At 44.0% G+C, this 25254-nt stretch overlaps 1 protein-coding gene across 1 annotated transcript in view; it reads left to right on the top strand.

The window, feature by feature from the left end:
* Positions 1-10192, top strand: part of PDE7A (phosphodiesterase 7A) — a 333862-nt gene extending 323670 nt beyond the window's left edge. Inside the window, exon 13 of the mRNA XM_030215118.1 lies at positions 8366-10192. Within this exon, the coding sequence (XP_030070978.1) occupies positions 8366-8583 (218 nt within the window). The 3' untranslated portion in view covers positions 8584-10192. The remainder of the gene's footprint in view (positions 1-8365) is intronic.
* The last annotated feature ends 15062 nt before the right edge of the window (positions 10193-25254 follow it).

Below are 25254 nucleotides of genomic sequence, written 5' to 3'. Positions count from 1 at the left end.
ATCCCGATACTGCCAGCTCACAGACAGTATCTGCGATTTCAGCTGGGCACACGTCACTTCCAGTACTGTGTGCTACCCTTTGGGCTCCGCCTCTGCGCCCAGGGTGTTCACAAAGTGCTTGGCTGTAGTAGCAGCAGCACTTCGCAGGCTGGGGGTGCACGTGTTCCCATATCTCGACGATTGGCTGGTGAAGAACACGTCCCGAGGCAGGAGCCCTGCAGTCCATGCAGATGACTATTCGCCTCCTGGAGCTACTGGGGTTTGTGATAAATTACCCAAAGTCCCATCTTCTCCGGCGCAGAGACTCGAATTCATAGGAGCTCTGCTGGATTCTCGGATGGCTCGCGCCTATCTCCCAGAGGCGAGGGCCAACAACTTGTTGTCCTCCTCGTCTCGCGGGTGCGAGCGTCCCAGCAGATCACAGCTCGGCAGATGTTGAGATTGCTGGGCCACATGGCCTCCACAGTCATGTGACTCCCATGGCCCGCCTTCACATGAGATCTGCTCAATGGACCCTAGCTTCCCAGTGGTTTCAGGCTGCTGGGGGTCTAGAAGACGTGATCCACCTGTCCACGAGTTTTCTCGAATCCCTATATTGGTGGACGATTTGACTCCAATTTGACTCTGGGACGTCCTTTTCCAAATTCCTCAGCACAAAAAGTGCTGACCACGGATGCCGTCCTCTCCTGGGATGGGGAGCTCATGTCGATGGGCTTCACACCCAAGGAAGCTGGTCCCTCCAGGAACGCGATCTACAGATCAATCTCCTGGAGTTGGCGAGCGATCTGGAACGCTCTGAGAAGGCTTTCAGAGATCGGCTGTCCCACCCAAATTATCCAAATTCAGACAGACAACCAGGTTGCCATGTACTACGTCAACAAGCAGGGGGGGCACCGGATCTCGCCCCCTGTGTCAGGAAGCCGTCAGCATGTGGCTCTGGGCTCGCCGTCACGGCATGGTGCTCCAAGCCACATATCTGGCAGGCGTAAACAACAGTCTGGCCGACAGGTTGAGCAGGATTATGCAACCTCACGAGTGGTCGCTCAATTCCCGAGTGGTGCGCCAGATCTTCCAAGCGTGGGGCACCCCCTTGGTGGATCTCTTCGCATCTCGAGCAAACCACAAAGTCCCTCAGTTCTGTTCCAGGCTTCAGGCCCACGGCAGACTGGCATCGGACGCCTTCCTCCTGCATTGGGGGGAGGGCCTGCTGTATGCTTATCCTCCCATTCCTCTGGTGGGGAAGACTTTGTTGAAACTCAAGCAAGACCGAGGCACCATGATTCTGATTGCTCCCTTTTGGCCGCGTCAGATCTGGTTCCCTCTTCTTCTAGAGTTATCCTCCGAAGAACCGTGGAGATTGGAGTGTTTTCCGACCCTCATCACGCAGGACGAAGGGGCTCTTCTGCATCCCAGCCTCCGGTCCCTGGCTCTCACGGCCTGGATGTTGAGAGCGTAGACTTTGCCTCTTTGGGTCTGTCAGAGGGTGTCTCCCGCATCTTGCTTGCTTCCAGGAAAGATTCCACTAAGAGGAGTTACTTCTTTCTATGGCGGAGGTTTGCCGTCTGGTGTGACAGCAAGGCCCTAGATCCTCGCTCTTGTCCTACACAGACCCTGCTTGAATACCTTCTGCACTTGTCTGAGTCCGGTCTCAAGACCAACTCTGTAAGGGTTCACCTTAGTGCAATCAGTGCATACCATTACCGTGTGGAAGGTAAGCCGATCTCAGGACAGCCTTTAGTTGTTCGCTTCATGAGAGGTTTGCTTTTGTCAAAGCCCCCTGTCAAGCCTCCTACAGTGTCATGGGATCTCAATGTCGTTCTCACCCAGCTGATGAAACCTCCTTTTGAGCCACTGAATTCCTGCCATCTGAAGTACTTGACCTGGAAGGTCATTTTCTTGGTGGCAGTTACTTCAGCTCGTAGAGTCAGTGAGCTTCAGGCCCTGGTAGCCCAGGCCCCTTACACCAAATTTCATCATAACAGAGTAGTCCTCCGCACTCACCCTAAGTTCTTGCCAAAGGTCGTGTCGGAGTTCCATCTGAACCAGTCAATTGTCTTGCCAACATTCTTTCCCCGTCCTCATTCCTGCCCTGCTGAACGTCAGCTGCACACATTGGACTGCAAGAGAGCATTGGCCTTCTACCTGGAGCGGACACAGCCCAACAGACAGTCCGCCCAATTGTTTGTTTCTTTTGATCCCAACAGGAGGGGAGTGGCTGTGGGGAAACGCACCATATCCAGTTGGCTAGCAGATTGCATTTCCTCACTTACGCCCAGGCGGGGCTGGCTCTTGAGAGTCATGTCACGGCTCATAATGTTAGAGCCATGGCTGCGTCGGTAGCCCACTTGAAGTCAGCCTCCATTGAAGAAATTTGCAAAGCTGCGACGTGGTCATCTGTCCACACATTCACATCTCATTACTGCCTGCAGCAGGATACCCGACGCGACAGTCGGTTCGGGCAGTCAGTTCTTCAGAACCTGTTTGGGCTTTAGGATCCAACTCCACCCCCCGAGGGCCCTGTTTGTTCTGTTCCAGGCTGCACTCTCAGTTAGTTGGTAAATTTTTTTAGGTCAATTTCAGTTATGTCCTCGCCGTTGCGAGGCCCAATTGACCATGGTTGTTGTTTTGAGTGAGCCTGGGGGCTAGGGATACCCCATCAGTGAGAACAAGCAGCCTGCTTGTCCTCGGAGAAAGCGAATGCTACATACCTGTAGAAGGTATTCTCCGAGGACAGCAGGCTGATTGTTCTCACAAACCCGCCCGCCTCCCCTTTGGAGTTGTCTTCCCTTGTCTTTGTCTTGCTACATATGAGACTGGCCGGCTCGAGCCGGTTTCGGGCGGGAAGACGGCCGCGCATGGGCTAGCAAAGGACTTTGCTAGTGAAGATTCCGATTGGAGGGGCTGCCGTGGACGTCACCCATCAGTGAGAACAATCAGCCTGCTGTCCTCGGAGAATACCTTCTACAGGTATGTAGCATTCGCTGTGTGTTCCACTCTCTTCTTTTTGAGTTTCTATCTGGAGCTTGCTTTTCACTAATTTGTGTTTAAGTTGAGTGGCTGTCGGAAGGCCAGCACTGGTAGGGATGGGAATATCTCTTTCAATAGTTCATCCTCCTGGAGTAGTGGCTGAAGATCTTTTATGATACTTCTCAAGTTTTCTAGCACTGGGTTGTATGTCACTACAAGGAGGATTCTCACTGTGGCTCCTTGTACTGCAACAGGTTTTCCCTGTGTATTTTAAAGGCGGAGGCAGCATTCTTGGAGATTATTTTTGGGGTTGTAGCCTTTTTGTTTGAAGGATTCAGTCATGATTTTGAGGTCTTTATCTCTGTCTCTTGGGTCAATGCAGATATGATGGTATCTTGTGACTTGGCTGTGTATAATGGATTTTTTTGTATGTGAAGGGTGGAAGCTGGAGTTATGGAGGTAACTGCATCAGTCTGTAGATTTGCTGTATATAGATGTTTGTATGTAGTCATGCTTATGAAAATTGTATAAATTTGTGAGTTGAAATTTATATCTAACTAGTTACAACCCAAATATGCAAGTTAAAAATTAACTTTACTGTGATTACTTAATTCAGGAGGAAAAAGCCTTCAGATGATCAGTTTTCCATTTGCCTATTGGCATTTGCTTTACTGAGCAAGTTTCCTCACCAGGCTTTGAAAAAAACCTTCTTTTTATTTTAACTTTAGTTTTATAATTTTATCCTTTTTTGACTTAAAAATGGTGATCATAAAGGAAACTTGCACATCATTCTGTTTCCTGACCAAGTTGTCATGTGATATTCACACTTTAACTTTGATACAAACAGAACACTTAATCTTAATGCGCTGGATGTTAGAGCAGCACTATAGAGCAATTTCTGTTTCACATAACACTTCCTCAGGAGCAAAACCCAGCTATCCACATATTTTTGTGTCCTGCAAAAATGATTAAAATCAGTAGAGTACAAAAAATCACGAATGCAATATGGCTATGGAAATCAGCTTTTTCACCTACCAACGTATTGGTCTATGCCGCATGTTCTCTCTGTTTGAATTAACAGTTGATGTATAAAATGGTGTCACCCTTATAAAGTGGATGCATGTGTCTCCGTTACTTAAAATCCAATCAGCTGTTCTTAAAAAGATAGTATATATTTAGAAAAAGACTTTCCACTCTGTACGTATATTTAAACCCATAGGGTATACTGAATTCAGTTCAGCTTGCAACGATTTCCGTCCCATCTCCTCCCCATATTGAAGCCATAATACAATCAGTGACACAACATTTAAATTCATTGAAGTTGTGTCCTTTTTCCAAACAGTGCAATACAAGAGGTGTCTTTGCCCTTTGATGTAAAATGCTATGTCAATGTTCATTCAAACATGGTCTGGTGGTATATTTTAGAACACGGGCATATTAGAATATAAACCACGTAATTGCTATTACAATCCATTTGATGTTTCAGTTTGTATTTCTTTGAATCATAAGGGTTAGTGAATTCTGTAATCCTTAACATAATAGAGCAAGATTTACATGCACTGTATGCAGAATGACTATATTCTTCTGAATCCATTATGGTCTGGTTAGATTTTTTTTTTTTTTTTTGCATTATTTCTCCGTTGTTTTTCCGTCTTGAATAGGCTATATGGAGATAGGCTATACACAAGTTGGGTGCGCTTGAACTATACTCCAATGTTTTGGATTTTGGATACTTGAAGGGAACTCTGGATATATTTTAATACACGTTTGAACATCCAGATCCACCTCCTTTTGTCTTGGAGAATATAATAGAGTGTCTCTATGGTTGTACTTTGCTCTAATATAGGATTTGTTTTAAACCTGTTTAGGATATCCTCTATTCAGTAGTTTGGATGTCAGCGTTTTTGATTGTTTACATTTTTTCGGGTCTCTGGAAATTCTATGATATCTTAATGCCTGTGGATGGTTACTATTATAGTGTAGTAAAGAATTGCGATCAGTTTCTTTAATATGTACATAAGTACATAAGCATCGCCATGCCGGGACAGACCAAGGGTCCATTGAGCCCAGCACTCTGTCCTTTTGGCCGCTGTTAGAGACAAACAATTTGTCCTGCCCATCCCAGAAATAGTGGATTATTCTCGCGTCCATTCAGTAACATTCTATGGCCTTTTCCTCCAGGAAGCCGTCCAACCCTTTTTTAAAGTCCGCTAAGTCAACCACCTTAACCACTTTTTCCGGCAACGAATTCGAGTCTAACTACGCATTGAGTGAAGAAAATTTCCTCCGATTTGTTTTAAATTTACTACACAGCAGCTTCATCGCATGCCCCCTTGTCCTAGTATTTTTGGAAAGTGTAAACAGACGCTCCACATCGACCCGTTCCATTCCTCTCATTGTCTTACAGACCTCTATCACATCTCCCCTCAGCCGCCTTTTCTCCAAGCTGAAGAGCTCCAGCCTCTTCAGCCTTTCCTCATAGGGAATTCATCCCATCCCCTGTATCATCTTTGTTACCCTTCTCTGCACTTTTTCTAATTCCACTATATGTTTTTTGAGGTGCGGCGACCAGAATTGAACACAATACTCGAGGTGCGGTCGCACCATGGAGTGATACAACGGCAGAATAATATCCTCATTTTTGTTTTCCATTCCTTTCCTAATAATACCCAACATTCTATTTGCTTTCCTAGCCGCAGCAGCACATTGAGCAGAAGGTTTCAACGTATAATCAATGATGACACCTAGATCCCTTTCTTGGTCTGTGACTCCTAACGCTGAACCCTGCATGACATAGTTATAGTTTGGGTTCCTCTTTCCCACATGCATCACTTTGCACTTGTTCACGTTAAACGTCATCTGCCATTTAGATGCCCAGTCTCGTTAAGGTCCTCTTGTAATTTTTCACAATCTTCCCGCGATTTGACAACTTTGAATAACTTTGTGTCATCAGCAAATTTGATTACCTCACTAGTTACCCCCATCTCTAGGTCATTTATGAATATGTTAAAAACCTCTTTACTGACAGGTTATTTTATTGCAAATCATTCTATTTTAGCACAGGATCCCATCCTATGCAATGAGACCCTGTGCTAAGACAGTATGACTTGTGGTAAAATAATAATAATAAAGAAGTGAGAAATAGACCAGGCTAACCAGAATCAAATGAGGAGACTTCAATCAATTGTAGACAATTTATTAGTGAAGACTCAACACAGTACTGTGTTTCGACTAGCCTGCATCAGGAGTCTTTAGATAAAATATGTAACAATAAAAGTTGATGCAAGAGGATGGACTAAGGTAGTCTTTAAAAAGACATTTAAGCAGAAAATTTGTGGGTTCTGAATTGAGCTGATGTGGCTTCAAACAGTAGCCCATGTTAATTAACTTCCCTCCCTTAGCATCTTTACTTTTTTGCGCTCTCTCGCCCTGTTCACCCCCCATGCATTCCTGTCTCTCTCTCTATTGCAATCCCTTCCCATTTCTCTCTTGCAATCCCTTCCCTGTGTCCAGCATCTCTCTCCTCCCTGTATCCAGCATCTTACCTCCTCTCTGTGTCCTTGTTGTGTCCAGCATCTCCCTTTACAACACCTCCCTGATCCAGCAGCTGTCCTCTGTGCACTTTTGACTGACTCCCCCATGTCCAACACCTCCCTGATCCAGCAGCTGTCCTCTGTGCACTTTTGACTCCCTCCCCCCATGTCCAACATCTCTCTTCAGTCTCCCTATATTCCCCCAATATCCAGCATCTTCTCTACCTCTACTCCACCCTATGATCTGACATCTCTTCATCCTCCCCCCATTTTCCAACATCTCTCCTCACTCTCTGCCCTGGGGTCCAACATCCATCCTCTCTTCCATTGTTCAGGATATTCCCAACCCTCCCTCTCCCCATATTCTAGGTCTGGGTTTAACCTCTCCCTATTTCTTCCCCTCCACCTCATTGTCCAGCATCTCTCTCCCCTCCTTGCCTGGATCAGATATCATCCCTCCTTGTTCTCTTAACTACTCTCCATGTTGCTCCAGGCATCTTTCCCCCCTCAGCTTTCACTGCTTTTTTTTTCTCTCACAGAGCCCCGGTAGCAGTAGTGTGTCACAAAAGCTGCCAGGGCTGGTCCGGCATCTTCCTTCAGCTGCACCCTGTCCACTTGATGTAACTTCCTGTTTACGCAGGGGTGCGGCTGAGGGAAGACGTGGGGATGGCCCAGTCAGCTTCTATTACACACTAACACTACCAGGGCTGTGTGAAGGATAAAAATGTTGAAAAGTACACTGGAAGAGTTGCTAGACTGCACATATGGGTGGGGGAATTGAGAAAGAGAGAGATTCTGGGGTGCAGATAGTTGGCCGCTCCTGGGGACCAGGTGAGGCAGGCTTAGTACCCTGAGCCAGTTCACATCTGGTCCATGCCTTGAGCTGGCCCTGCACCCACCTCTTCTCTCTCCCTCTGCCCTGTTGAGCTTTCAGCTCTTCTAGCAGCCAGCAACAAGGTTTTTCACTGTGCACAACTACGCTTTCCACACTCCACAAGCTGGCTTTTAAAAGCTGCAATCCAATTTAGCCTGTGTGAGTTATCTGATTACTAGTTGCTCCTTTTACTATGATTCGCTAGCGGATTTAGCGTGTGTTAAGTGCTGTGCAGCCTTTAGCATGCACTAAATCCATTAGCATACCTTAGTAAAAGGACACCATAGTGTCATTATTAGCCCTAACTCTTGCTGTTGTAAAAAATCGCATTGGTAAATGCATTAAGAAACGTTGAACAATGACATCAGAACTAGTATCTCACATGGGATGAATCAATTAGTTAATATGTGACTGTTGTAGACATGAACACCCCAAAGGTTCATTGTATTTATAGGAAACAATTAAAATGTTTTAAAATTAATGATTTGACACTAATGTGTTAGTCAGTTGTTACTAGTTTTGAGATACCGCACAATAGAAAGAGTACAACTTTCTTTTAAATTTTATCTTTTTGTTCTATGAATTCTGTTTACATTTGGCAAGAATGACTTTTGACTATCGATTCAGTGATGTGAGAAAACATTGTAATGCCACTGTTCTGCTAAATTTGTCTGGGCCTAGGATTTTCTCCATTGGATCAGCAGTACTGCAGACAGAAATGTAGCAGTTAGTCTTTGGAGTCAGGGTGGTTTCATTGTGTCACAACTGCTTACCTTTCAGCAGTCTATGACAAAGTCTGGAACTTGTTCTAAAGCTTAAATAATAGACAGGTGAGATGATGGTAGTGGTGGAAAAAGTAGATAATTATTTTTCTTTTTAAATGGTTAGTAATTATATATCACTGTGGGTCACACTATAAAAGAGAAGGGGATAAGAGAACAAGGCTGATATAACTGCAGTAATGAGAATATTCTTTATTCCTTTTCTGTAGGTTTTATAACATACTTGGTAGAGCCCTTGTTTGTGGAGTGGGCCCGGTTTTCCAACACCAGGTTGTCACAGACCATGCTGGGTCACGTGGGACTAAACAAAGCTAGCTGGAAGGGGATGCAGCAAGAGCAGTCCAGCAGTGGAGATGACACTGATCCTGATCATGCATTTGAGGAAACTGACTTGGACACATTACCTCAGGAAGATCGTGTATCCTGACCCTGCAGTCAACATAACAAAACTGTCTCCTGGAGGTTCACTTTGATAACTGAAAAGAAGTGTTTTATGGAGACAGATTGCCAAGGTTTCAATATAAACAGTGCCAGCATTATTTATTTCTAAAAAAATTTTTGGCAAACCATTTGAACTTTTTTTTAATTACTACATCTGAACATAGAGCAATATGCACATACCTCAGTTGGCTTTTTTTTTTCTTTCTTTTTTTGCGGAACCTTGAATATGCAAAGCAAAGTAGTGACTAAGCTTTCAAGAACATTATAGGACGTTTATTTGTAATGTGCCACATACAGTAATAAAGTTGGAAAAAAAGTTCCTTATAAGTAAGACTTGAAGTAACTTGTTCTAGCAGACATATGTTGGAACTTTACAAGACTGATAGTAAGATGCTTAATCATACCTTCCATGCTCTCCTACTTTTATAAATGGAAATGTGAAGCACCCACTCTTCTGCTGCCTTGGCAAGACTAGCTGTTTACAAATCTACTCTGACATGATTGATCCTAAACTTGCCTGGTTGTAAAGGAGCCACTTTGTTTTTCTTTAATGTTTGTTTCTTTGAGAATGAGAACAAATGTCAGACTGTAACTTCTTGATTTTACCCTGTGGATGCCACAACAGCCTCCCGAATGCCCTACTTCTGCTTGTGCGTTGGGACCTGAGCTTGTTAAAGAGGAGAGCAGCTAATCTCACTCCGTTGCTGTACTGGAACACAGCTCTTTGTTGATTTTTAATTATTACTATTTGGAGAGTTAGAGGAGTGGGTGTGGGGAATGATGTCCTAACTTTATTGCAATTTTGCAGTGAAGACTATTGCATTGCTGTTTTCATTACTGTACACTTGAACTGCACATGTGAGAGAGGTGGAATGTCTGTAAACACCATAATCAGCTCAGGGTATTGCCAATCTGAAATAAAATGGGAAGGGAATGTGTCCTTCAGAACAAGGTACAATGCCCCCTTTTGCTGCAGTATGTATGGATGTATGTGTGTGGTGTGGGGGGAAGGGGAGGAAAATGCCAACTTTTTTACGTATATATTTATCTTTTAGAAATGTGACAATTTAAATGGAACAGCCAACACTGGGGGGGAGGGAGGAGAAACTGTAACAAATTGTGACAGATGCCTTAAACTATGCATAAAGCTAAGTGACCAAATGTGTTATTTTGATTGAAATGTGCATCGTGGTTTTTTTTTTTTTTTTTTTTTGTTCTCCCTGTAGTGAAAATAGTACTTATCCTGGGATTTGTTTGAAATTGGACAGATGTTTTGTAGAAGAAATTTAAGGACTAATTTTAAACATTCCATTTTTGTAATTTTGTTTTAAACTGTTTTAAGTATAGTGAGCACAGCTGTTACCTAGTTTCAAAAAAAAAAAACCAAACTGGTGCTTTCTTTTATTTTCTTTGTATTTCCTTTGATATTACTGTAAGACTGTTTATTAATTCTGTTTACAATTTGTTGCAACAGCCTTTTTTGGGAGAAGGCTTCAGTGTAAAGCCATTTGTAAAGGCTTTGCCATACTCATTTGAATATGTGGCTGTTGCTGTTAAATTTTGATGAATAAAGCAAACTATCTTTTCACAATGTTCCTACAAATTAAAGTTACCTTATTCTACCAGAACTATAAACACCTTGTAAAAAAATGGAAAAATAATTGCATTATAAAGGTATAGGGTAAGTTTTTCATAGAGATTTGCTTGGGTAAAGAAATGTATCCAGGTAAATTTCCCTGCTTGCAAACTCTCCCCCTACGTACACATGGAATATCAATGCACATACTTAGATTACAGAGGAGGTGGGGTTTAGGGTGGGAGAGAAAAAAAATAATATATAGATCTGATTTTCAAAACCGCATGTGTTTTCTATCCTCAATTAGCTAGTCACAGAAAAAGCGCAAATGTATGCGAGCATTCTTTGTTTCAAAGCAGAACCTAAAGTAAAAGCTCCATCAATGGAATGTGTTTGGGGAGTAGTCGGTGCCAGTTAGTCAATATTGTGATTATCTTAATATTTTTCACTCAGGTACTTTTCAGGAAAGAAAAAGAGAGTCTACATATACAGTATTTATCGAAGTCCAAGAACTAACAGTGTAGGAACACCCAGATCATACAATGGTCACACAAAACTGCTTGGCCTCCACATGCTACTTATCCTCCTGTTCCCCACACTATGTAAACCCCTCTATCTATATACTGTTTATCTCCATTCCCACTTTCTCCCACAGTTCTCACTCATTGTTTCAGCATCAGTATTCATAATATATAAGGTTGATACGTGTTGATTCTTGACACAAGCTTGAGAAGCTCTTTGAAGCAATTTGCAAATACCTAACTGCCTTCCTGCAAATGAGTTGCCTGAATTTTTTTAACAGAAATTTTATCACCACTTGAACAGCAAAAGAATATTGCTACTCAGCAAATTCAGTAATATTTCAAAATTAGTTTCTTTAGTGTGTACGTCTTCAGTCAGTGGAACTCTTAGTAGGCACAATCTTTTGTGTTTAAGATTTGGTAAACATTAAGGGCTCCTTTTATGAAGATGTGCTAATGGGTTTAGTGAGCATTAACGATTAGCGTGCATAAATGCTAAGAAGCCCATTTTATTCTTATGGGCTTTTTAGCATTCAGCCCGTGCTAATCATTAGCACACATGAAATCCATTAGTGCACCTTAGTAATATAAGCCTTAAGATTTTTATCAATGTTAACCCACACTTCAACTTCAGTATCATTAGTTGTAGTGACAGTTTTGTGGGGTCAGCAGTTCTATAAGCTGGTGTCTACATTTGCTTAAGAGGACAGTAATCAATATGCAGGGGCCACAACACTCTCCCAGCAGTTCAAGAAGTAATAAATACATAAATTTTGTTTTGTTTTAAATGTCACCAACACATAACCAATTTTCTTTCTGAATTTTTTTTTTGGGGATCTTCAGATATCCGGCACCAATAGTGCACCTAATTTATAGAATAGTAGCACTTGTGTGTGATTGGTGCCAATAATTGGCAGGTATACATATAAATGCTAAGCTCTATTCTATAAACACGCTTAAATCACAAAACTAAAAGGTGTACACATGGGTGGAGCATGGGCGTGTCACTAAGCAGCCTGTGGAATTTATAGAACACTTATCAGTTGCATGCATTGCATAGCATACCAAGGTGCACCCACTAACACTAGCCATTATCCTGTCATAAGAAGGCACACCTAACTTTTGGTGCTCCACTCTGGCTTTGCGCTAATTCTAATATAATAATTTGCTCCTTCAACGTTCGAATGTGTCTGACTGGGATCGTAACCATCTCCTGACGTCACAAACACTGTGAGATAAATTGGAACGTTGCAGGAGCAGCTTCAGCCCTTTCTCCACACGCACCAACATCTCCCGCCCCTGCCACAACGCGCCCCCCCCCCCCCCCCGAGGTCGCCGCCGCTCACCCCGAGGTCACCCCCCTCCAATCCCCCTGTTAATCCTCCGATTTTGTCCGCCCAAAAACATTTTACCTCCTGCTCTGCAGGACCCCCCCCCTCCCCTTTCTGTCGTTTCATGACCCCCCCCCCTTCCCCCACTCTGCCATTTCAGGAACCACCTCTACCTCCCCCCTCTCTGCCCCTCCCCTTCATAAGAGCCGGCTCTTTAAAAGTTTTTACCTCCTGCACGCAGGGACGCCGCTTCAGACAGCCTTTTTTTTTCGCTTCTGTTTCAGCTGTTCCTGAGGGGATTCCTGGAACTCCACTGGAAGGGGAGGGGCAGGTCCTGGAAGGGGAGGGGGGTCCTGGATCAGGGGGGAGTGAGAGGGGGGAGGGGGATGGGAAGAAGAGGGAGAGGGTCCTGGAACTTGAATGGGGGTGGGGGGAGGGGATGGGAAGAGGGGGAGGGGGTCCTGCAAACTCTCGGTCTCATACACTCAGTCTCACAAAGAGTCTGTGTATCGCACACATACTCTCACACACATTATCTGTGTGACACTCTCACAGACACACTCGCACCCAGTCTCACTCTCTGTCACACTCGCACAGTCACTCTCGCACACATACACACTCCGAGGAAAACCTTGCTAGCGCCCGTTTCATTTGTGTCAGAAATGGGCCTTTTTTACTAGTATTCTATAATGGCTTAGGTGTTCCCTTAAGCCATTACAGAATTGGTGCTAAGCATGCCTCTTTGTGGTGCCTAAAATGAGGTGCCAATTTTTAGAACTCCCATCTTAGGTTTTTTTTTTTTCTTTTGCACATTGAAATCAGAAGATCCAACTGAAAAAATCATTGTCTATAATTATCGCCTGTGATTTCCTGATAACCGGTTATAAGGGTGAGGTTACATTTGCAGGAAGGAATATAGGAAGAACTAGTTAAGTAGCCATTCCCTGCCATAACTTGGCGCAAAAGCTACTATTAGTGTCACAGGGGGACAGTCCTCAAAATCTGAGGTTTCTAAAAATTTTATTAATTTCCAATTTACCCATATCCACGTCAAGAGTTCTAGCACTTGTGAGCCTTACTTCTTTAAAAGGCAAATAATATGCACACAGTACAGGTGGAAAGTTAGCATTCTAAACCCATGGGTAACCATGGAAAAGTTGTAAGCGAAGATTACAACTTCTTACAGTATTCTCCAAGCTTTCAGCCTTAAACCATAGTCAAGAACAATCTTTAACCAAAGTTACTTGTAACCCCTTAACTGAAACTAAAGACTGTTCAGTATTAGCAATTTGTGACTTAACAGTTTCTACAGAATGCTACTTTATCATCCAAAATCTTCACCTTCTGCAATAAATCATCAATATGAGGTAATAACATTTTACTAAGTTTAGAAGTGGCCTCCAAAATTGCTTCCACATTTATAACTGATGGACAAGTCAGAATAAAGCTGAATACAGACAAACCAGAAATGTCCCCAGGAGTTTGCACATTGAAGATGCCAGACAGAATCTCTCATTATGAGAGCCACACCTCTTGCTGCTTAACTCCAGTCTGCCCATAGACACCACCAAAGCCATCTGAGCCAAGCTGCCTATGAGCTGATGAAATTGGGTTTCATCACAAAAGCATCCATAGGGCCAGTCGCGGGAGGCACAATGGGCTGAGAGAAGTGAGCCTGGTGCTGTGCCTTATGCCTCCTCATAAAGGTTTTTTTTTTTTTTTTTAAAGAAGGACAACTTGCTTTTTGGAGGTTAACAGGCCACTGCCATTTTGGATCTGCATATGAGACTTTGTCTCCTTTGACTAACAATAGAATCGACATACTAGTTGCCAAAAGAAAGGTAGCAAATTGGCTGGTATTGAATTATTTTTATGAATAAGCAGGTATTTCTCTGAGCTTTTAAGTAAAGCCTTAACAGATTAAAGCCACAACAGCTACACTGTCACTCCTAAAATCTACTTCACTCGAAACAATCTTCTACAGGGACATAGACCTTGTTTCATGTCTTTACATTGCATGATTGCCTGGACCAAGCCACAATAAAAGATAGTGCATTGGTCAAGTTGTGCTGGCCAAGCTCTCCATTTGATGTGGCAACTCGGACATTTTGTAATGCAGACCTCTCCAAATTTTGGTGCATTGTATAAAGACATGAGCAGCCCTAAGCTTAGGAGTTATCCACTTACGTACCTGACACAGTCCTGCTTGTAAAAAGGGGGGGGGGGGGACTTTTTTTTTTTTTAACCTGTAACCGTATTTTCTGTAGACAAGATTGATCAGACATGTAATTCCTCCCACCTTCCCAAGAGTTACCTAAGTGTGTTTTGAGCTTTGATATAGAGAAGCTGAGGAAACTGCTACCTGCACAGAGCTTTACACAAAGTTCTGAACTCTGTGAGAGCTGTTTTGTCCTGGTGATGTGATTATATCACCTACTAGTGTGCCTGATCAATCCTTCTGTCAACAGCTCCTGTTAGATGAGCAACAATGGAGGAGTGGCCTAGTAGTTAGAGCACCAGTCTTGCAATCCAGAGGTGGCTGGTTCAAATCCCACTGCTGCTCCTTGTGATCTTGGGCAAGTCACTTAACCCTCCATGGCCTCAGGTACAAAATTAGATTGTGAGCCCTCCTGGGACAGAGAAATATCCAATGTATCCAAATGTAACTCACCTTGAGCTACTACTGAAAAAGGTGTGAGCAAAATTCAAATAAATACGTTTTCCCGATATTGATATGAGAGGGTGAGCTTGAGTTTTCTAACATTCCAAACAACATTTGCATTATGTTGTGCCTTCTATTCAGTGGGTAAAGGAACAGTACCCTTAAATGCTCTTGGTTGCCTGAATTTTCCCACCACTAAATAGACTCCATATGCCTACAGAAATAGCACATGTAAGCAGTCATGCAGGCCTTGGTAGCCAGCTGCACCAGCCAGGGTAGATAGAGGTTGGCAAACAACTTGGAAAAAGGCCAGTTTAATAATTATTGAAGTTAAACTATGCTCCTGAACAAATTTTGTAAAAAGTGCACAATATTTTTCAGCAGTCTCTTGGTTGACAATTTTTTTCTCTTTATACCTCAAGCAAAATAACAGGGTAAATTTTATGTTTAAAACAGTTTTTTATTTAAATTTTCCAATATATCACCACATAAAGTAAATATGCAATCGGCATTATTTAACATTAGGAAACAAAAATAAGTATATATCTTTACAGCCCATTTGTCCACAAGTTAAAGAAATTTGATTCCAAGATTAAGGAAATTAAAAAAGACAAAAAAATACAAAAATTAATAATAGATGCTTCCTCTGGTTCAGACCCCAGCCTGCTAAATTAGGGAAGGTTTACTATATTCACATCAACTCTTGCATCAATAAACTCTTTCAACTGTTTTGGATCTACAAACTGAAAATGTTTACCCTCAAGCATCACATTACAAAAACAAGGAAATCGCAAAACAAAATTTGCTCCCAACGCCACCACCCTGGGGCGAAGTTCCAAAAAGGCCCTTCATCTCATCTGTGTAGGCCGTGAGAGATCTGGAAAGATACGGACCTTTGAGCCCAAAAACAGATTTTCTAAGTGTCTCAACGAAAGCCGTAGTATGGCATTCCTATCAGGCTCCAACGCGAAAGTGGCAAGCAGAGTTAACCTCTGAGTAACTATTTCTAATGAGCTTTCTAGGAATGAGGTAAGATTCATTCCCTCCCCTATTACGGGGGGGGGGGGGGGGGGGTTTCCCACCATCACTCCAGTACTCCCGATGTAATAAGCCCGTGTAAGGGGAGGGAGTGAGTCCTTGTCCATTCCCAGGATGTCCACCAAATATTTTTTAACCATCTCCAAAGGAGAAATTAACGGCGATTTGGGAAAATTAAGAAACCTAAGGTTAAGTCTTTTAGTCTGATTTTCAAGGTATTCAAGTCGTTTATGTAGGAAATTATTGTCTTTAACAAAAGCTGTTTCTATAGATCCCATTTCTTGAATTTTGATATCCACACATTCCAATTTCTGGGTTTGCTGTGCAGTCACTTGTGCTTGAAGCAGGGCAGCCTCAGAAAGAACTTCAATATCAGAAGAATTCTGCTTTAAAGTAGTTTGCATAGAGGTTTGGATATTGTAAACCATGTCCCATAGTGACTCCAGCGTCACAATTGCTGGTCTAATCACTCCACTAGCCACAGGAGGAGATTGAGATAGACTATCAGCCCGAGCTAACTTGGAAACAATAGCTTGAGGCAATACCTTTGAAGCCTGCTGTAGTAATGTTTCCCGAAGTTGAGAATCTATCTCGGTTGCTGCAGTCACCCTCCGACAAGACCAGCTGAGACACTTTGACGTCTATCTCTGCTTGAACAGCCAGCAACTCTCTTCCAGGCTGGGGAGGTGCAATTCACTCCACAGGGCTCAAGGAAGCCCTGTTTCCACTCTCAATCGACTCCGAAGGGCCGAGAGCTGCAGTGGGGGTCGAAATTCCCTGAGGACCTGGTTGCTGTCTGGGAAATTGCAGGGTTGTTTGTTTCATCGTCAAGGAGGTCACAGGACCCGAGAGAAATTCCTTTACCTTCCCCCTCCGCTTCCCCATGGTTAATGAGGCTACAGAGGCACCGAGAGAAACTCACAAACACAGCAGCCTCCAGGAGCAAACACAGGTATGTCTATTCACAGCGCCATCTTGGAAATCCAATCTTTTTTTTTTTTTTTTTGACTTTTTTATAACTCATCTTTATTAACATAAAGTTCAAGAACAGGACACAAGTCATGAGAAAGAAAAATTACAAGTACGAAATTGGCCTGTCTTTTCTTATACAAGTACCAAGATTTCAACGTTTACAACATTTTCTCCCCCCCCCTCCCATTTCTACCCCATCCTCCCCCCTCCCCTTCCCATCTTCAGGAATTTAAGATTCTGCTGCGGGCTACTGAAGTCAATGTGTCCCAAAAGGGTGCCCAGGCTGTACAAAAGAGGTCTCCCTTAGTCCCTGCCAAGTCTGCAATCCCACTGCGTTCGAATGAGCACATATAAATCATGAATGAACGCCATTGGGCTAGATTGGGGGAGTCCGATGTCATCCAGTGTTGTAAGATTGTTTTTTTCCCCATCAATAGAGATCTATGTAAGAAGGCACGTAAGCCTGGCTTAGATTGTCCTTGTATTGTATAGTCTCCGAATAATTGAGTGGGAGTATGTCGCCATCTCACCTGCCACATAGACGAGACGTATGACGCCAAGGCTATCCAGAATTGTTGAATAAAAGGACAAGTCCAGAACATGTGACCTAAATGGGCATTTTCTTTCCCACATTTGCGACAGCGGTCTGATTCACACAAAGTAGCCCGAAATGCTCTCCTGGGAGAGATGTGCAGGCGAAAAATAAACTTGTACTGAATTTCCCACCAGCTTACATTTTCAGTCAATTTATATGTTCCAGCCAAGATAGTCTTAGTGATCTCCGGGGTTATTTGTGTAGACAATTCCACCGTCCACTGCTGTGCCACCCGGTCGAAATCCGAAGAGTGCAGATGGTCCCTTAAGTGCGCATGAAAGTATTTCAAGGGGATCCGTAGTTGTGCATCAAGTCCAAACATTAAATTAAAGCATTCATACACTTCCATGGATAAGTCTTTCTTGGGCAAAGAGTGCACATAGTGTTGGAGTTGTAAAAATGCAAATGTATCTTGCCTGTGTAAATGAAACTCTCTACTGATTTCAGGAAGCAGTTTAATCTCACCCTTATCTGTTAGCACCTGGTGCAGAAAGGAAATTCCCCTGGCCTCCCATTCACGGAATGTTCTAGAGGTGTCTCCCACTGGGAACTCCGGGTTGCCCCGTAGCGATAACAAGGGAGAGGTCGATTTATTAAGACTAAAAAACTTACATAACCATCTCCAAGCCTGTCGCAATGGGCAAAGCACTGGGCCCACCATTCCCAAACTCGAGGATGATCTCTGGCCCTGATGTAGCCAATTTGAAAAATGTAGGGAACCCAACCAGCTAGTCTCTGCCATTGCAAGGGAGAAGTGGTTAGTGGATCTAAACCAGTCCGATATGTGGCGCATGTTACTTGCCACAGAGAACAAGCGAAGATCCAACAATCCCAGTCCCCCCCTTAGCTCTTGGGAGGATGGCTCTGCTTATGGTCATGCGCGCCCGTTTTCCTTGCCACAAAAATAAGTTTAACTTTGACTTCAACCATTTTTCATCCCTAGCGGTCAGAAACATAGGTAGGGTTTGGAAAGCGTATATCCACACAGGGAATAGGACCATGTTATAGAGTGCTACTCTGCCCATCAATGAGACTGGAAGGTCTTGCCAACCCTGGAGGGACCGGGCCACCCGCCTCTTCAGGTGTGCCATATTTCGTGAATATAGTGAGTGCAAATCCACGGGGATCCTTACCCCCAAGTAAGTCACCTCCTCCTGTGCCCACTGTAAGGGGAAAGGGCCCTCCCAATTCAACTGAATCTCTGCTTTAGATGGGAGTGCTGTGGATTTCTGCAGATTCAAACTAAGACCTGAATACAATCCAAACTCGTCAATAGCGGCTAGGACCCTAGGGAGAGACCGTTGGGGATGGGTCAAAGTTAGTAGGATATCGTCCGCAAAAGATAGGACTTTTACCCGTTGACCCGGGAGAGACACCCCACATATATCTGGATCTTTCTCTAAAGTGCGCAGTAATGGCTCTACATATAATAAAAATAATAAAGGGGAAAGGGGGCATCCTTGTCTGGTACCCGCTCTGATCCGCAGTGGAGGGGACCTTGTTTCATTAATCAGAAGTTTGGCTACAGGTTCTCTATACAGTACTTTAATTGCTTCTAGAAACCAGCCTCCTATTCCCACATATGATAGTACTTGGAACAAATAATCCCACCGCACTCTGTCGAACGCTTTTTCGGCGTCCAGGCTGACTAGCAGCAGATCAATATCTTTGGCATGGCAGTGTGCAATTGTCAAAAGAACTTTGCGTACATTTAGCACTGAGTTTCTATCCCTCATAAATCCCACTTGGTGCTCCCCAATCAATGTATTCATAAAGGGGGCTAACCGATCTGCTAAGACCCGGGCCAAGATTTTAAGGTCCACATTAATAAGGGAGATGGGTCTGTATGATTCCACTCTATCGCTCGGCTTGCCCAGCTTTGGGATTAAGGTAATTAAAGCTTCATTGCTCCCCAAGGGTAGCTCTCCTCGTTCTATCACTTCTTCCAAATAGCCAATAAAAGTGCTTATAAACTGGGGGGGCAGAGTTTTGTAGTATTCAGCTGAAAACCCATCGGGACCCGGGGCGGAGCCCAGGGGGAGAGACTTCAGCACTTTCTGAACCTCTTGTGCCCGCAGCGGTCCCGTAAGGACTCTCTGGGCTAGGGGAGAAAGGCGGGGAAACCCCGCATCTACCAGATAGTCTTCCACCGCCATATCTGTGAATTCTCCCCCACCTGCGTATAATCTAGAAAAATAGTCATGGAACACCTGGGCAATCCCCTCTGTGGATTGGATCCTGTCCCCCTGGGGAGTCAATATTGATGCGATCAATTTTCTCTGACTGCGTACTCTCGCCATTTGTGCTAACAGTTTTCCGGGTCTATTCCCATATCTACGGTAATTAAATCCCCTTACTGTTAGTCTCCTTTGAGTTTGCTCATGGATTAAGGAATTCAGAGCAACTCTCGTTGAGGACAGTAAATCACTCGCTTCCGGAGAGGGTTCTGCAAATATTGTGCCTTTACTGAACGTAAGGTGCGTTCTAGTCTAATTATTCCCGCCGCTAGTCTCTTTACTCTAGCACTCATATATGCAATGATGGCCCCCCGCAAAACTGCTTTCGAGGCTTCCCACAGAATTACTGGGGAATCACAGGAGTCTTGATTGTTTAGGATGTATTGTTCCCATTGAGACCTTATATATTCATTAAATTTTTTGTCTTTATGTAAATAAGCGGGGTATCTCCAATAGTGTGTTTGTTCCCCGGGAGCCTTGAACTGTAATTCTGCCCAGATCAAGGAATGGTCAGTGATTTCCATAGGGCCAATCTCAGCCTGAGTAATTTGAGAGAACAAGGGACGTTGCACCAGAATATAATCCAGCCTAGACCACGAATGATGAACCCTAGACTGGTGAGTGAAATCTATTGTGGATGGATGAAACAGCCTCCATGGATCTATTAAATTTAGGGACTGGCACAGAGCCGATAGCCCCCTCTCTCCCCTTCTCTCACTTCGCAGGGTTCCCCCGGATCTATCCACCTCTGGGTCCAATACCTGATTGAAATCTCCCGCCCACACCCAGGGTGCATCAGAGTATCGTAGGCCCAGGGAAACCAGAGATTGAAAAAACAGGGGTGAATATACATTTGGTCCATACACCGCACACAAATACAACTGTTGTCCGAACATTGTCAGGCGGATCAGGACCACTCTACCCTCCCGATCTTTATATATCAGTTTGGGCTGGCACAGGACACCCCTCCTAATCAAAATCGCAACACCACTTCTTTTTACCCCAGATGATGAGTAAAAGCACTCTCCCACCCATTGCTGCTTTAGCTTCTCATGTTCTCTATCGCTCAACTTCGTCTCCTGTAGACATGCAATTGAGGCCTTGTGGCGCTTCAGCTGGGCTAATATCTTGGCCCGTTTAATCGGGGAAGAAATCCCAGACACATTCCAAGTCATCAGCCTCACTGGGACCCTATGGGATTAAGTTAATCTGTGAAGTTTGCTGACGTTTCACCGTAAGGAAACCCCAGGAGGCCCAGCCCCTCCCCCCGGGGAATGTTGTACTCCAATAGCTATAGATGTTGACTGCAGCCTGCCCTTTTATTATCCTTTGTATACTTCCTGAAGAGAATCCCACCCCTCCCTCCCTCCCTCGTTCCCCACCCCCCTCCCTCTTTCCTCCCTTCCCCCCTTCCTCTTTTACCCATCCAAGAACCATATTCTCCTGACTAGCAGTTGAATAAAGGTCACTTCCATGCTAGAGGCCCCCCCGTCCCTCCACACCAACAATCACAATATCTCAGTCTTTTATAAAGTCTCAGTTCTCACATTCTACCAATACCTTCGCTTTACTCCAGTTGCACACATGAGTTGACTTTCAGGTTTCTGTCACAGCCTCCAGCCCACTATCTGGTGCAGTATCTAAGTGTTGAACAAAGTTGTGTGCTTCATCCGCATTATTAAATGCTTTCCACCCATTGCCTTGCTTGATTTTCAATACCGCGGGGTAAAGAAGCATAAATTTAATTTTCTGTCCATGTAGCTTCTGGCATATAGGGTTAAATAGTTTCCTTCGTTCCTGCAGTGCAGTGGAGTAGTCTTGAAATATGCGGATCAGCCTTCCATCATATTTAGTTGATTCCCTCTTCTGCCGATATCCGCGCAGGATTTCCTCCTTGTGTAGGTAGTTATGGATTTTAACAAGGACTACTCGTGGGGCCTGGCGGCCATCTTGGAGGCGCCCCACACGATGAGCCCGTTCGAGGCATAATGGGCCCATGCTGTCCGAGAGCGCGAACTCTCTCTTCAGCCACTGTTCTAATTCCGTGGCTAGGAATCTGTCTCCAATCGACTCTGGGAGCCCTACAATTCGTAGGTTTCCTCGGCGCGACCTATTCTCTAGATCATCGATTTTCGCTAGCAGTTGCTCGATCGTGCCATTTTGTTTCTTCACCTGCGCCGCATTAGCTGTACACGTGTCCTCCAGCTCCGAGACCCGTCGCTCTAGTTCTCCTGTGCGGCCCGTGGTATCCGCCTGTGAGGCCGTCAACGTAGCGATCTGGGACGCCAGCTGTTCAAATTTTGGAGCCAGCGCTAGCCCCACCGCCTCCGTGAGTTGCTTTAATTGCTTCGGGGTAAAAGTAGCGTTATCGCTCTTAGCATGCTCTTCGTCGCCGTTCAGCGCTTTGGTTTTTTCTTTTTCCTTCTTCGCGCCTCTAGCGGGTAGGCTTTTGATTTGCGGTTCCACAAATTTATCCATGAGGAGTTCTTGTTGATCCGCTGTCAAGTTAAGACCGAAATTCTAAGTTTTAATCAGTTAGTTGGTGAAGATTAACGGAGGAGCCTCAGAGAGCACAGAAAACACGTCCTGAGCCCCCTAGCGCATCACGTGACCTCCTCTGGAAATCCAATCTTTAAAACAGTTTTTATTGGTGACTATACACAAAAGACAAATGTAACTATACAAAGCACAGTAATCATGTCACCCAACAAGCAATCCCCATTTTATCTCCCCCCCCCCCCCCCCCCCCCCCCCGTTGAATAATCCTCATATGGGAAGAACTTTGTTCCTTAGTCTTCACCCAAAGACTTAAGAGGTGACGGTATGAACACAAGTAAAAGAAGATTAGCCAACCATCCCCTGTGTTTAAAGCCTCAAGGTCCCTAGAACATGTGCACCCCTTACTATAAGAATTATCCCTACCCCCCCATACAAAATATCAAGCTTAATGGGTATTCAATATCTGGCTACAGCCTCAAGAATGCAAGGTATATAAAAAGGGTTGCCAGACCTGCAAATACAACTTCTTCTGCTTGGGGGACACCTGGGCCTCCTGTGCTTTCCATTGGACCAAAAGATAAAACAGATTTCTCCAAGGCCAAAAAGTTGGAGCCTCTCAGGACAACAGTGTTACAGTACACATTTCCTCGCCACTAGTGCAATTTTCTGCAACAACACAGTAAATTTCCCCTTGCCACTGAAGGCACCCGGCTGATCTAGTAATAATTGCTGCGCTGATCCCACATCTGAAATACCTAATGTGTGTATTATATAGAGGGGCATAATCGAATGCGAACGCCCATCTCCATGGGCGTCTATGTCTGAGAACGGCTACGTGAAGGGGTGGGACAGACCGTATTTTTGAAAAAAATGAGCATCCATCTTCCGTTTCAAAAATACGGTTTGTACGGACCAAAATGCCATGGATTTAGTTGTTTGTGAGCTGGGTGTTTGGTTTTTTTTAGCAATAATGGAAACTAAAAACGCCCAGCTCAAAAATGTCCCAATCCAAGCCATTTGGCCATGGGAGGGGCCAGGATTCATAGTACACTCGCCCCCTGACATGCCAGGACACCAACTGGACACCCTAGAGGTCAGTGTGGTGGATTTGAGACAACGCTCCCACATGCATAGGTCCCTTACCACGGGTGCTGAGCCCCCAACCCCCCTACCCCAAAACCCACTACCCACAAATGTACAACACTACCATAGCTCTTAGGGGTGAAGGGGGCACCTACATGTGGGTACAGTGGGTTTTGGAGGCCTCCCATTTACCAGCACGTGTTACAGGTAGGGAGGATGGGCCTGGGTCCGCCTGCCTGAAGTGCACTGCGGTGTCCACTAAAAGTGCTCCAGGGACCTGCATACATGCAGGCCTCTAGGACTTGTTGCTGCTGTATAACCTGAATGTTAATTAGCATGTCCCACCTTTCTAAGGCCACCCCTAGCTCTTTTTCCCAGGAAGCCTGGATCCCCTCTGAAGATTTTGATTTTTCAAAAATGAAGAAGGGCTTTATGGGCCCCTGAGACTGATATAGTTCTTCTGGAGATGTTACTGAAGAATTCCCTAACCTGCTGTCCTATATGGAGCCTAAGATATGCCATATCCAAATAAGATACATAATACTGTAGCTGGCAATAAGAATATCTATGCCCTCAAGCACCCAGCAACTTCTGTTGTAATTCCACACAGGGAAGAAGATGTCCCTCATTATCTAAAAGATGACCTAGCAATGTCAGCCTATCCTGCTCCCATGCCTTAAATGCCCAATTATCCATGCCTGGTTGAAAATCCAAGTTGCCCTGTAAAGGTACTATGTTCATGACCAATGGTTTCCTCCCTCCCAAACCTCTAATAAGTGACTGCCAAATGTCCCGGAGTGACTTAACCAGTAAGTTATGGCTCAACCACTCTTGATTACTGTAATCTGTCCTTGAACTGAATAAGCGTAGGTGGAATACAAGAACTGGCATAACATAACATTTCTCTTTATGCACTTTAAATTAGGACAGCCTTTTTGCAGCATGGCAGCTGAATAGCACCAACTATCTGTAGAAATAGGTTGAATGTCCCAGAAAACAGCAAGGCAAACGATTTGCGAAATCCAACGTGGAAAATGAGCAAGCAGATCAGTATATTGTCCAAAATGTTTTATTGAAGACAAAGGACAAGGAAAAAGGAAATGCAAAAAAAACCCAGCACAAACAGCGTGTCCTGTTGTGTTTCCAAATCACTAGCAAGTAGTCTGCTATCAAAACTGGAAAAACCGTTTGAAATAAAAGGACTTCCTTTTATACCTCATCTCCTGTTTAAATTCTAAATCAACACCTCAAACCTGTGATTATTTTAAAATGCCAAAGTGCCAAATGGTGTTAAAATGATTTGTGTAAAGTGTGTGAATGTCCTTGCTCCTTCCCAGCCTTATCTGCGGTTGGTAAGATAGGTATTATTAGGAAAGGAATGGAAAACTAAAATGAGGATATTATAATGCCCTTGTATTTCTCCATGGTGCGACCGCACCTCGAATATTGTGTTCAATTCTGGATACCGCGTCTCAAAAAAAGATATAGTGGAATTAGAAAAGGTGCAGAGAAGGGTGATGAAAATGATAAAGGGGATGGGGAAGACTTCCTTATGAGGAAAGGCTAAAGCGGCTAGGGCTCTTCAGCTTGGAGAAAGGCGGCTAAGGGGAGATATGATAGAGGTCTATAAAATGAGTGGAGTGGAAAGGGTAGACGTGAAGCGTCTGTTTACTCTTTCCAAAAATACTAGGCCCTAGGGGCATTCAAAGAAGCTACAAAGTAGTAAATTTAAAAATGAATCAGAGAAAAGTTTTTTTCACGCAATGTGAAATTAAACTCTGGAATTTGTTGCCAGAGAATGTGGTAAAGGTGGTTAGTTTAGTGGGGTTTAAAAAAAGGTTTGGATGGCTTCCTAAAGGAAACATCCATAGACCATTATTAAAATGGACTTGGGGAAATCCACTGTTTATTTCTGGGATAAGCAGCATAAAATGTTTTGTACTTTTTTGGGATCTTGCCAGGTATTTGTGACCTGGATTGGCCACTGTTGGAAACATGCTGGGCTTGATGGACCTTCGGTCTGTCCCAGTATGCCAATACTTATGTAAAAATTCACAGATGGTAGCAATCTGGATAATACTGACCTGTGAGCATTTAAGTCCTGGTTTTAGGTGGATAAAGAGCTAGCGTTAGCATAGATTGC

This window comes from Microcaecilia unicolor, chromosome 1 (genome assembly GCF_901765095.1).
Source record: "Microcaecilia unicolor chromosome 1, aMicUni1.1, whole genome shotgun sequence".
Classification (NCBI taxonomy): Eukaryota; Metazoa; Chordata; class Amphibia; order Gymnophiona; family Siphonopidae; genus Microcaecilia; species Microcaecilia unicolor.
The sequence above is the reverse complement of the archived record's forward strand: the minus strand, read 5'-3'. Positions and strand labels throughout refer to the sequence as shown.